At 34.8% G+C, this 14,295-nt stretch overlaps 1 protein-coding gene across 1 annotated transcript in view; it reads right to left on the bottom strand.

The window, feature by feature from the left end:
- Positions 1 to 14,295, bottom strand: part of LOC149788513 (orphan steroid hormone receptor 2-like) — a 116,540-nt gene that overhangs the window by 56,522 nt on the left and 45,723 nt on the right. Inside the window, exons 5-6 of the mRNA XM_089974510.1 lie at positions 10,373 to 10,502; positions 6,177 to 6,356 (exon numbers count right to left, since the gene is read on the bottom strand). Coding sequence (XP_089830636.1) covers positions 6,177 to 6,356; positions 10,373 to 10,502 — 310 coding nt within the window. The remainder of the gene's footprint in view (positions 1 to 6,176; positions 6,357 to 10,372; positions 10,503 to 14,295) is intronic.

Genomic DNA, 14,295 nt, shown 5'->3' with positions numbered 1-14,295 from the left:
GTTAAAACCATCTGTTAATTTCCTTGGCAATCCAAGTTGTTGACTCCTATGCATGGTTACCACCTTATATTTTCTGACCAAGTGAAAAAATACTATAGAATTGTGACCATGTAATGCACTAATATGGAGGTACCAAGTAAAACATTCTTATCCACCTTATATAATAGAAAGCTGGTCACAGTTGTCACTGCAATGTTCATATCAAATGACAGTAAATATGTAAAAGAAAGTGTGTCATGATGAAAATGACACAGGCAGCTGGCTTTTGAACATGAATGCCTTGGATCTGCCTGGATCCCATATTCAGTCTGTCAGACAGTTGTATTTCCTTCACCTTTTCCAACTGGGGCAGTAGATGATAAGAGGGCTGATCATCATCTTCCATCAATTGAGGCCCTTACCTTACCTGCCTGGCTTGCAGATGGCAGGCAGGCAGCCGATAAATAGACCCTTTAGATATCCTCCATGACTGTCTTAAAGCTAGACTTATCCAGTCTATTGTGAAGTCTGAGTATACTATTTATTCAAGGATATCCCTGCACTCACTACAGGGGTTGTCCTCCTCAGGCACTGGACTTACATCAAAGATGAACATTCTAAGGACTGGGATGAGGCAATTTGTAATGTCTGGCATCTCCTCAACAAGGTATGCTAATAAGAATTGACTATGCAGTTGTATCTGTGTACAGGCAAGTAATATTGTTTGTCTTGGTAGTGTGTTGGCCGGTTGGCTCAGCTACAGGATAGATGGGATTGCCTGGTTATTGGCTGGTTGCTCAGCTCTAACAACCCAGGCAGTATGTGCAGTGAATTGGACAAATTGGCTAACTGGATCCCTGTATAACTGCACAAACTATGGTGTGGTAGGCAAGCATGCAGCATGGCTCACCCATATGATGGATTCACGGTCAGTCATGAATCTGTATGGCTGGTGTTGGCTGGATAATTGGCAGCTGGAATGGTGATGTACATCCAATAGGCAAAATGAATAGTCAGAGTCTGAATAAACCCCACGCACCTAGACATACAGGCCCTAAGGCCAAGCTCAGACATATGATGGTGACTGTCTAATAAAGGGAGGATAGTCTCATATTAGCTTTATGGCATCAATGGAGAATTGTGAGAGATGATGGGGCACAAATTCAGCCCAAGCCAGTAACTGTGTCAATGCTTTTTGCACTGGTTGTTTAATCTGTGACTACATCAATGCCTGTGAAGAATGGGTGATGTGATGTGATTTTGATTTTTAACGTAGCTTTAACAATTTTTCAGTCATATCGCTACGATGTCTGCAATGTTGCAGTTTATAGTGATGTCTAGCACTGGGACATCATGTCGCAGACATGTAGCATGATGTCCCACCCAGTCACATTATCCTGACACCAGGCCGACCAGTCCTAACACTAACCTCTTAATGCTGAACGCCAAGCGAGGCAGCTGTTAGTACCATTTTTGTAAGTCTTTGGTATAACTCAGCCGGGGATCGAACCCACGACCTCCTGCATTCGAGACGAACGCTCTAACCACTAGGCCACTGGAGCAGTTCTGTGAAAAATGGGGAGAAGGGCATTGTTTGCATCACTTTAGATATGAAGTGGGGGTGGGGGTGGAACCATCATGATGTCTCCCACTATATTTGCCAGTGACAACGTTTCAAGGTGAAAACTCAGGAAGTCGCATCTGTCTTTGCTCTTAGACCCTATCTCTTGGACCAGATTCCTTCTGAACCTGAAGCACAAACACAGCATGTTGCATTTGAAGAACACCTGATACAAGCTGGGCATGTCTCATGCATATTCTGTGGCATTAAATACTGGCAGTGTGTCCGAAAACACCAACAACGGGCAACAACACTGCTGTCTTGGAGCACAATATCTGCAGGAGATAAAAAGAAGTCCATAACTGCAAACAAATTTACATAATTTTGAGGAATTTGTAAAAATTCCTTGCAACATGTCGTAAATATATTTACTCTCAATAATATACTGACTTAATCCCAGGATGATAAAATGAGCCCGACAATGTTTCTTAGATTTGGGGAGGCATAGGATACAATGTAGATGGTATCCAAGGAAAGCTAAAACCATAAATGTTGCTACCTAGTGGGTAGTATTAGGGAAGTAATGGATATGGGTGAGTATGTGATTTGGATTTTTAATGTAGCTTTAAGAATTTTTCAGCCATACTGCTACGATGTCTGCAGTGTGGCAGTTTATTGTAATGTCTAGCATGAAGCATCATGCCAGAGACATGTAGCATGATATCACACCCAATCACATTATCCTGACACCAGGCCGACCAGTCTTAATGCTAGCCTCTTAATGGTGAGTGCCTCACAAGACAGCTCTTAGTACCATTTGCATAAGTCTTTGGTATGACTCAGCCAGTGTTCAAACCCATTGTAGCCTGCATCCAGGACGGATGCTCTAACCATTAGGCCGCCAGAGCAGTCTAATGGGTAAGAGTTTCTTCACTTTGTTTATATGTTACATAGAAAGGAAATACAATTTTTTTGTTTTCTTTTTGGAATTGCTGGGTTGAGACATAACAGATTTTTTTTTCTAAAAAAGAGTGATCAGTGAATGTATTCAAAGGAGAAATACTATTCAGGTAAATGACCCTAACCTTGGACCAAGTCAACTCAAATTGAAGAGGCTTATGCCTGTACGCATGGATAAGACACTTATGAGACTTGAAAACAGAATGACCTGAAGAAAACAGCTCATCTATTGATGGAGAAACAGTAGTACATATGAATGACAACAGTAGTACATATAAATGACAACAGTAGCATATATGAATGCCAACAGTAGTACATATGAATGACAACAGTAGTACATATACATGACAACAGTAGCATATATGAATGACAACAGTAGTACATATGAATGACAACAGTAGTACATATGAATGACAACAGTAGTACATATGAATGACAACAGTAGTACATATAAATGACAACAGTAGCATATATGAATGACAACAGTAGTACATATGAATGATAACAGTAGCATATATGAATGACAACAGTAGTACATATAAATGACAACAGTAGCATATATAAATGACAACAGTAGCATATATGAATGACAACAGTAGCATATATGAATGACAACAGTAGTACATATGAATGACAACAGTAGCATATATGAATGACAAAAGTAGCATATATGAATGACAACAGTAGCATATATGAATGACAAAAGTAGCATATATGAATGACAACAGTAGCATATATGAATGACAACAGTAGCATATATGAATGACAAAAGTAGCATATATGAATGACAACAGTAGCATATATGAATGACAACAGTAGCATATATGAATGACAACAGTAGTACATATAAATGAAAACAGAAGTACATATGAATGAAAAAAGTAATACATATGAATGACAACAGTAGCATATATGAATGACAACAGTAGTACATATGAATGACAACAGCAGCATCTATGAATGACAACAGTAGTACATATAAATGAAAACAGAAGTACATATGAATGATGAAGTAGTACATATGAATGAAAAAAGTAATACATATGAATAAAAACAGTAATACATATGAATAAAAACAGTACATATGAATTAAAACAGTAGTACATAGGAATGACAACAGAAGTACATATGAATGAAAACAGAAGAACATATGAAAAACAGAAGTACATATGAATGAAAACAGAAGTACATATGACAACAGTAGTAACATATGAATGACAACAGTAGTACATATAAATATAAACAGTAGTACATATGAATGAAAACAGAAGTACATATGAAAGAAAACAGAAGTACATATGACAACAGTATTAGCATATGAATGACAACAGTAGTATATATGAATTAAAACTGTAGTACATATGACACCAGCAGTAGCATATGAATGACAACAGTAGTATCATATGAATGAAAACTAAGTATATATAACAGTAGTATCATATGAATGATAACAGCAGTACATATGACAACAGTAGTATAAATTAATGAAAACTAGTACATATGACAACAGTAGTAGCATATGAATGACAACTGCAGTACATATGACAACAGTAGTATAAATTAATGAAAACTAGTACATATGACAACAGTAGTAGCATATGAATGACAACAGTAGTATATATGAATGAAAACTGTAATACATATGACAACAGTATTAGCATATGAATGACAACAGTATTATAAATTAATGAAAACTAATATATATGACAGCAGTAGTAGCATATGAATGACAACAGTAGTATATATAAATGAAAACTAGTACATATGAATGAAAATATAAGTATATATAACAGCAGTACATATGAATGAAACAAGTATATATGACAACATCAGTAATTATGAATGAAAACAGAAGTATATATGACAACAGTAGTAGTATATGAATGACAATAGTAGTACATATAAATGAAAACAGTAGTAGCATATGAATGAAAACTGCAGTACATATAAATGACAACAGTAGTAGCATATGAATGAAAACTGCAGTACATATGAATGACAACAGTAGTACATATGAATGACAATAGTAGTACATATAAATGAAAACAGTAGTAGCATATGAATGAAAACTGCAGTACATATGAATGACAACAGTAGTAGCATATGAATGAAAACTGCAGTACATATGAATGACAACAGTAGTACATATGAAAATATGTTTCCACAAAATAATGAAATTGATAGCCATAAAAACTGATTAACAAACATGGCACTATTAACATATTGCCATGAATCAGTTACAGATTAAAGATTTTCTTGAGTCAATTACTAAAATGTGGAATTCTAGATGACTTTGAAATGCATGCAGGTTCAGAGCATCTTTAAACATGAGACCCAAGTGCGATAAAATCACTCACCTGAAGGGCATCTGCCTATAATGAAATACAAGAGAGCTGGCCAAGAAATCTGGATTTATTGGATGTTTGATCTATTTTTGACTTCTAATTCTGTTAATTTGTTAAGAAAATAGTTTCAAGATTTCTCCATTTTAAAAAAAGTCCTGATCCATATTTGACAGATGATCAGAATGTTTGCTGTAAAATTTAGTTTAATTCCATTCTGCAGTGTTTGAAAAAATGTCATAAAAAGGTTTTAATATTTGACTGACATTGGCAGTATTTAATGGTGGATAGGCATTTTTTTAAAAAAATACAAAACTGAAAAGCCTTCAAGTCAGATGCTCACAAATTAGATCAAAGTCAGTTCTATGGATTTATGGAAAGAAGTCCTATAATGGTTTTCCTAATTTTAAAGAACCCTGAAATATAAAATTTTAATGAATCTGCATTGCATTTACAGTTCAAATGAGCTTCATTTGCATTTGAAATTCTTTTTGTCCGCTTTTAATTTATTTCTGCATTTCAGTCACCATCTTATTATTTCTTTAGAAATGCCTTTGTTTCTGTATTTCTTGTTTTGCTTCCATTCATCATTTCCTTCAGGAACAAAATGGAAAGGTATTTACTACAGCTGGGTTTTCCATTTCTGGGAGTATCCAAGGAAGAGAACTAATGCTTTCCTATCTTGTCTCATTAAAAGTGAGAATTTAGCAAAACTAGCAAAGACATGAATTTTGCACTCTCCATTATCTTCAAAAGGCATCTAGCATTTTGTTTGCATTCATTCTGCATTCATTTTGCATTTTCTTCACTTACTTTCCATTTCACTCATTCTTTGTTTCCAATGCATTCTGGGTTTTTTCCCCCACTGGTAAAAGCACATTTTAGGATCGGTACTTATGGTGGCCTGTTTAATAAAATAGTGGCATCGTTTGTATAAGCCTTCATATCATGATGCTTTTAGGTCAAGTTCTGAAGAGAGACTTTTGGGAAGTGATTAAAATGTTTTCCAACTTTTAAATGTTTGATGGTGGATTGTCATAATTTCTAAAACATTGCAAACTTTTATGCTAGGATGCTTTCTGACCAACAAGGTAAAATTCTGTTAAATGGTTTTTTATAATATATCACTTTAAAATAAAATTATTTGTAGTATGAGTGGTCAGATCTTTATGCCAAGGTGCCCTCTATCAAAGCTGGCTTAAACTTGTCAATAGTTCTATTAGAAGCAGAGAAAGCAAATGTTGATGGATGACACACAACCATACTTCAAGTTCACTTGGTCCTCTAGTCATGAATAATTTAAAAAAAACAGTGTACACCATATAATATCTTACATTCTGATCTCATTCCAATGCCAAGACACTTTTGCAGTCTACAGTATTGACATCTGTTCCGATGTGGCTTGCTGACAGGGCAGTCTTTGTTTCCACGGCAGGCATAACCAAGCTGCTTTCTGATACTTCTTTTAAAAAAACCTTTACAGCCTTCACAGCTTATTGCTCCATAGTGACGACCTAAGGAGAGAAAAAAAATTGTCTCAATAATGCACATTAAGACTATCAAAGTAAAGGTTTTCATTTGATTAGGTTTCATGTTTTATGGCACTATAATACAAGTTAGTGTTGAAGTAAATGGAGACAAGTACACTGCCAAAGGATTCATCATGATAGCCAACCTGGGCTAATATAATGGTTGGATTGGGAATCTGTACGCTTTCACTTCTGAGCCTGGTCTACAAAACACTGTGCTAATTCTAACTGTTTTTCATATCTTATGATATGCAGTAGGATGTATCAGGCTAAATTATTCTAGTACCTTTTAAAGACCCAGAAATCACAGCTATAAAATGTAAAATCCAAAAAGACAAATTATCTGATTTGAAGGGCAGTGGTCTTTTAAAATGTTTTTTTTTTAATTCAAATATGAATTCAGTGAAACACAAATTTTTTTTTATGGATACGTTGACCAAACTAAAAATATCCATCATCCTGCAACTAGTTCATCTTTGCTAGCCAAGGTTCAGATGTGTTAACCCTATCTACACTTTTGCAGATTGAACAGATATTTCAGTGTGTTGGGTTTGTGAATATCATTGGATGTGGCAGCAAGCGACCGCATCCAATTAAAATTGAGTTGTTCAAATTTCAACACTGTTTCTATATGACTGACACAGAGGGAGCACACAAATGGAATGGACTTATAAATAAGCAATTTTCCATGCTGGTCAATGAACAAATATATCCTTTCCTTCAAATACACCTGTAATGGATTCTCTCTGGCACTTAGTCATACCTTTGATGTTAAACTTACAAAGATTCCTTTTGAAGTCAATTGCCTCCATTACTTTCAATGAATATACAATGTAACAATGCAATGCTGTTATGCATTATTGGTTAGTTGGTATTACATACAGCTGATATGACTTCTGATATTCTTGATATGAATAACAAGATTCTGAAGATGGCCACCAACCTGGCTATAGTGGAAATCAGATCAGCACCATTTTTGCCAACAAGACCTTATAAGAAGTCTTTTAGAGAAAACCCAATGTTGATATGACTATCCATTTCGGAGGAGTAGCAACATCATTTTCAAGATGGCTATATCAAATGTCTGAATAGTAATATAACTCAATGTTCTTACAATAACTAACAGAAAAGAACAAAAACCAACAAGTTTCGTAAAATTCAACAAATAATTTCCCTAAAAAACAAAAAGTGAAAATATAAAAAGAACTTACTGTATTTTGAATTAAATCCCAATAAGTCCTAGAATTTCTAACACAAGTCCAAATAAGTTCTAGTGGTATTTCAAATAAAATCCAATGCTGGTTTTGATGTGCCTGTAGTGGCCTGTGGTCTCAAATGTACTATTGTACCAATGGTCTGAAGTGATGATATGCTGACAATCATTTGATGAATCACAATAATATAATCCAAGATATCATTGTCTGAATTCACTATAATTCCAAATTAATGTCTCCCCTTCCAAGAATATTATTGATGAGCACAAATAATTTGAATAAATCAATTTTAGCCCAAATTAAATACTGAACACAACAAAATGATTCTGCTTCAAGATCATACAGCACGAATGAATAATTTCTAGATAAACAAGATTATAAAACCCTCTACTTGACCTTGGTCACAATTAGCGTTTTCTATAAAAAAATTACTGACTGGAAAATTCCATTATAGAAGATACTGTAACTAAAATTATAATAAAGAACATGGTAAAGATAATGTACTTGACTCAGATCAAGATAATGATCCTAATATGTTTTCTGCTTGCTAAGTCTCAATGATGAGGTTTGAGGTTAAAAGACAACTATAGTTTTCTGGAAACCATGTTGCACGCAGTTGGATGGACAGACAGATATCACTAATGCTATTGGCCCCCACTCAATTTTGAAGAACGGATAATAATGGACAAACAAAGGAACTGGAATTTGGGAGCATGTTTTATGAGGATTCAATGCCTAAATATGTACATGGTACACAGTAAACAAAATGATGCCGTTTAGTTTAAGTGATTCAAAATTCAGCCTTTCCTCCAATTTTCATGTTAGGCTTACAGATAATATGGGGCCATCCATTTAGTACATTTGCAAAAATCTGGCAAAGCTTGACCCATTCCCCCCCATTACACATGCATGCTTTTTTTTACACACACCCACCTGCGTAAGTACACTTGACGCCCCGCCCCCAAATTCTTCAGAACAGCCTATGTATAATCCACGCAGAAACCATAAAGGATTAATGATATTAACGTGTTTAATAAAACATAGTCCACCGATGTTGAATGTCTGGCTGCATCAAATAAATAAGCTGTGAACCTTTAAAAAGTTTGTCTAGTGCCCAGCAAAATTCAAACGCTGACTGAACCCAGTCAAACAGGTTGCGTATTAGACAAATTATTATCAAGGCTTCATTCTAGCATTTATGCATATGTACATTATCTGTAGACCCACCCATATGCAAGAGTATCATTTGGGTTACCCCCTCCCCATGCGCACATACTAAATGGACAGCCCCTAACAGTTTATATGCAAGGCAGTAACAATCTGCATCTGCCTGTTTCATGTTAAACATGTCTTTGTTGAATATATCTGAGAATTTAGGTAAAACATCCCTTGGAAAGCTGTGATACTGTTTCATGTTAGAAACGTCTTTGTTGAATATATTTTAGAATTTAGGTAAAACAACAATTGGAAAGCTGTGATACTGTTTCATGTTAGATACATGTTTGTTGAATATCTGAGAATTTAGGTAATACGTTGCTTGGAAAGCTGTGATACCATTTCATACTGCTACATGTATGTACATCATGAAAAAATAATGCAAGTGGGATACTGTCTGGACATGTATACAGGACTAAGAAAATGCAGTGGCTTATAAACTTTAAATGGTGTTTCTTTAAAACAAAATGATTTTCACTAAATGTTCTATTAATCGACATTTTTTGCAGGTAATTATAGTAAACAAAGCTCAGCATTATCATTAAGTGGGACGTTTGAGTAAAACAAACTTATGACCCAGGGAAACTGCCTTCATTGTCTAATCACCTAAAGATGCAATTTAGAATGTTTATTCATTTTCATAGGATCTCAAGAGTAAATCCGATTACTCTGATATATAGCTTTTAAAAACTTCCTTCCCTGGATACCATATATGTTTTAACAGAACAGCCCATAATTAACATGATATGTAATGCAGTGTAATGTGCACAACCAATTTGTGGCAACTTCAGCCTTACTCCTATTTTGCCACATTAGATGTGAAAATCATCCATACTTTATGAAACAGAAAATTTTCTATGCAGTCCTCTGAAGCAAAGCTGTTGAAATATATAATTTCATTGAAATGAACAGTTCCTGCATGACTGACAACTACTTGCATTTTCATTTGCAGTTAACAATTTTGTAAATGTTTTCATCAGGTAAATTTAGCCATGCTGTTAATTTTGATGTAACAGTCCTATCAGCAGGGAAAAAACATCGGGTATATCTTCAATGTTGGGGAAGAAAAATATATATCAGTGTAGATGAATAATATATCATAGAGGTATGGCTTCAGTATAGGAGAATAATATATTATACAGGTGTGGCTTGGTGTAGGGAAAGAATATATCATACAGCTATGGCTTTGAGTAGGGGAAGAATATATCATACAGGTATGGCTTGGTGTAGGGATAGAAAATATCATACAGATATGGCTTGGTGTAGGAAAAGAATATATCATACAGGTGTGGCTTGGTGTAGAAAAAGAAAATAACATACAGGTATGGCTTGGTGTAGGGTAAGAATATATCATACAGGTGTGGCTTGGTGTAGGGAAAGAATATATACAGGTATGGCTTGGTGTAGGGAAAAAAAATATCATACAGGTATGGCTTGGTGAAGGGAAAGAATATATCATACAGGTGTGGCTTGGTGAAGGGAAAAAAAATATCATACATAACGGATCTTAAGATATAAGAGCTAGAAGAGAAAAGAATGGTGTTGTTGCACACTTCTTTCTTGGATTGTTACCTGAAGCCTTGTCTCCACAGACTAAACAGGGTTCAAATTTCTGCTCAAACTGTTGCTTTTGTGTTGATTTATCTCGCTGAATCTGTTGCTCCTCCCGCAGTCGCTCCAATCTTTGAGCATGCTGCAGCTCCTACAGAAATGCAAATCCATTAAACATCAGTGTTTTATATCCTGAATTTGGCCCATTGGAGTCATACTGTATGAAAATGTATTAAACATAGGAAACAATTACTTTATTAATACTTTAACATTACTTTCCTATGATGCTAATACTACAACTCAACAAGATCTCATGCCAATAGGCACATTTAATGCTATAACATATTGGATTTCACATGCAGAACATGTCTGACAAATGGGTGTGGAGAGTTTCCAGCTATTCTGCTGATTTCTGATAATTTGCTAATTTTAAAATACTTTCTGAAATGAGTTTTACCTCTAGAATAAACAAGACACCCTAGCAGGCTTGAAATCCATCATCTGCTTACATAAACTAACAAATGACCATTTCATTAAACAGGTTATGTAGAGAAGAAAAACCAACATAACCTAGATAAACTACTTTTATGATGTTCATTTATCTATTTAAGTATGTTCTGATATAAATATGTTCTGTAGATAACAGCAAAATTAATATGTACAGTCTCTTGCTCATAAGTGAAACCAAAATCTTGGAGACAATGAATGATTTACCATATTTTATAGAAAATGGATGATAAATAAAGTCCTTAGATCTAGAGGGGTAAAAAGCTCAGCCAATCGGATGCAAGGTATCTCATTAAAATAGTCAATTTTAAAGTCTGATCCAAGTCAGATAAAAATCAGAACAGAACTACGACCTCTAGAATGGTACCAAGTTCAGCCAATCATATCTAAGATCATTTTAATTAGTATGCATGGATTTTACACATTTGTGAACTTGTCCAAGATCTTGCTAATGTAAGCATAAATACCAAGTTTGATCAAAATCAGATCACATATATGGCGCTGAGAGTGGTGACAAACTCAGCCAATCAAATGCAAGATTACCTCATTATATTTGGAGTTCATTCTTTATTGAACTCATCTGTGACCCTGGTGATACAAGATCAAGTATAAAATTTTATCAAAATCAAATGTGGCCTCTACAATAGAAATTCAGCTAATTAGATGTAAGATCACCTAATCAGAATGCTTAGAGCTCGCTCATTACTTAACTCATCTGAGAGTTGAATGATATAAGCACACATTCCAAGTTTGATCATAATATGAAGGAAAAAAAAGGCCTCCAGAAGGGTAACAATCTCAGCCAATTGGATGCAAGATTATTCATTTACTGGAAGTATGGATGGATCTTACTCATTACTGAACTCGTCTGTGATCTTAATAATAAAAGCATGTCTTCCAAATCTGATTAGAATTAGATCAGAAATATGAGATCCATTGTGGTAACAAGCTCAGTCAATAAAGTACACCATCCCCACACAGATATGCATGGATCTTGCTCATTACTCAATTCTGAGCATAATGGTATAAGCATATATTTAAAATTGGATAAAAATTAAGGCTAACTACTCAGACACAACTACATCATCAAGGATTTTGGTCCTTCCTAACTCGTTCAAGATATTAATGATATAAACCAATATTCTAAATATAAGATGGATTGGAAATATGGACTTGAAACAGTATCATTTGTTGAATAAAAAATGAATGCATGATTCATGATGGACACAGGGCCGTACCATAAGCTCACTTGGCCATAAGGCCTGGCGATATAAAAATAAACTTTTCAGCCTTCTTTAAAAGAGCATATTGTTTAAATATTTCTTGTGCCAAAGACATAAAAATATTTCAAAACTGTAGTGTTTCAATCAGTGACAAAAGAAACAGAATGGAAATTTATGAAGTATGGAATTAAAAAAGGGTGTCTGAACTGTTTTTATTTTAGTACCTTTGTATAAATGCTTCAAGAAATCTTACATGAACAAAGTCCTGATGAGCAAGATTCAACATACATACTGGCTGTTTGAATATGATGAATTACAGCCTGGCAATTGTCAAATAGGCCATTAATGGTACAGCCTGGCAATTGTCAAATAGGCCATTAATTGTACAGCTTGGCAATTGTCAAATAGACCATTAATTGATACCTTACACCTTTAAAATAAGATTGAACAGCAAGTTAATACAAATTCAAATATTTTCTGGCGGCTTTTGATGTTATGACGGGTTTTATTCTGATTAAAATTTTCTAGAAACCACTTTGTCCCTGAAAATCACTATGAAAACATTTATTATGTAAATATGTGTTGCTGGAAAATAATCATGCAAATCTTGTTGCAAGAGATGGAAAAAAAGTCTCTTTAATTCCTAAAATCTAATGTGGATAAAAAAAAATCATATGATAATTTTGATGTGTTTCTTGGGCAGTTTGTGAAAGGTAAATTATCCTGGAATTTGTTTCAACATATAAAACTAACAATTTTAGCTTCTCTTGAAATAAATAGCTGTAACTTTATTGAGGTTGGTACAATTCTAAAGCATCAATGCTCTGAAAGCTTTTTGGTTCCCATATTGACCCAGCAATATTTCCATGGTGTAAAAATACTTAAATTACAAAGAACAAATATTTGCGATATCTCAAAGCATCTGATTTCAGGCTCACTTTCATTAATAAGTTGTTTTTTTCTTTCTTGGGTTGTTTTGTATTTTTGAGAGGAATTTTTAAACACTGACCATATGATGCAGAGGAAATGGAGATATGTACATTTCCCCATGACACACAAAGGCAACCAACCAGGATTACAAGTCTGACTCTATACCAACTGACTTACAAAGGCAACCAACCAGGATTACAAGTCTGACTCTATACCAATTGACTGACAAAGGCAAAATCCAGGATTACAAGTCTGACTCAATACCAATTGACAAACAAAGGCAACCAACCAGGATTACAAGTGTGACTCCATACTAATTGACTTAGAAAGGAAACCAACCAGGATTACTAGTCTGACTCCATACCAATTGACACACAAAGGCAACCAACCTGGATTATATGTCTGACCAACCTGGATTACATGTCTGACTCTATATGAATTGACACACAAATGCAACCAACGAGAAATACAAGTCAAATTCTATACCAAATGACTTACAAAGGCAACCAACCAGAATTACAAGTGACCCCATACCAACTGACTTACAAAGGAAACCAGGATTACTAGTCTGACTCCATACCAATTGACACACAAAGGCAACCAACCTGGATTACATGTCTGACTCTATATGAATTGACACACAAATGCAATCTACCAGAATTACAAGTCAAACTCTATACCAAATGACTTACAAAGGCAACCAACCAGGATTACAAGTCTGACTGTATATCAATTGACTTACAAAGGCAACTAACCAGGATATTAAGTCTGTCTCTATACCAACTGACTTACAAAGGCAACCAACCAGGATTACAAGACTGACTATACCAACTGACTTACAAAGGCAACTAACCAGGATTACAAGTCTGTCTCTATACCACCTGACTTAAAAAAAGGCTCTTAAATCTCTTTCTGTCATGTTTACATTCCATTTTGTTTTGATTCACAGGCCCCTTTAGTTGAAATTTTGGAGAAAACTATTTTTTTTCTGAAAATACATACCCAATCACATTAATATTAGGAATTACTTCTCCTTTCTTCCAAATCCAGAACTACCACAAACGTGACAAGTCCTTTGGTGTATACAGTGTATAGTCAAAGGGAAACAACTCTTACAGATTACCTCCCCTTACCTGGCTAGGCGATGGATGGTCACAATGCACAGAGGGATTTATAGTAATGTGATTGGCTACAAAATTTTGAAGAAACTAAATTACTACATTTCCTTTCTTTTTCAAATACATTACCCTAACACATTAATGTTAGGAGAAAAGGTAAGAGGAG

Source organism: Sinohyriopsis cumingii, chromosome 11 (genome assembly GCF_028554795.1).
Source record: "Sinohyriopsis cumingii isolate HCF-2022 chromosome 11, ASM2855479v2, whole genome shotgun sequence".
Classification (NCBI taxonomy): Eukaryota; Metazoa; Mollusca; class Bivalvia; order Unionida; family Unionidae; genus Sinohyriopsis; species Sinohyriopsis cumingii.
This window is presented reverse-complemented; position numbering and strand designations above follow the sequence as displayed.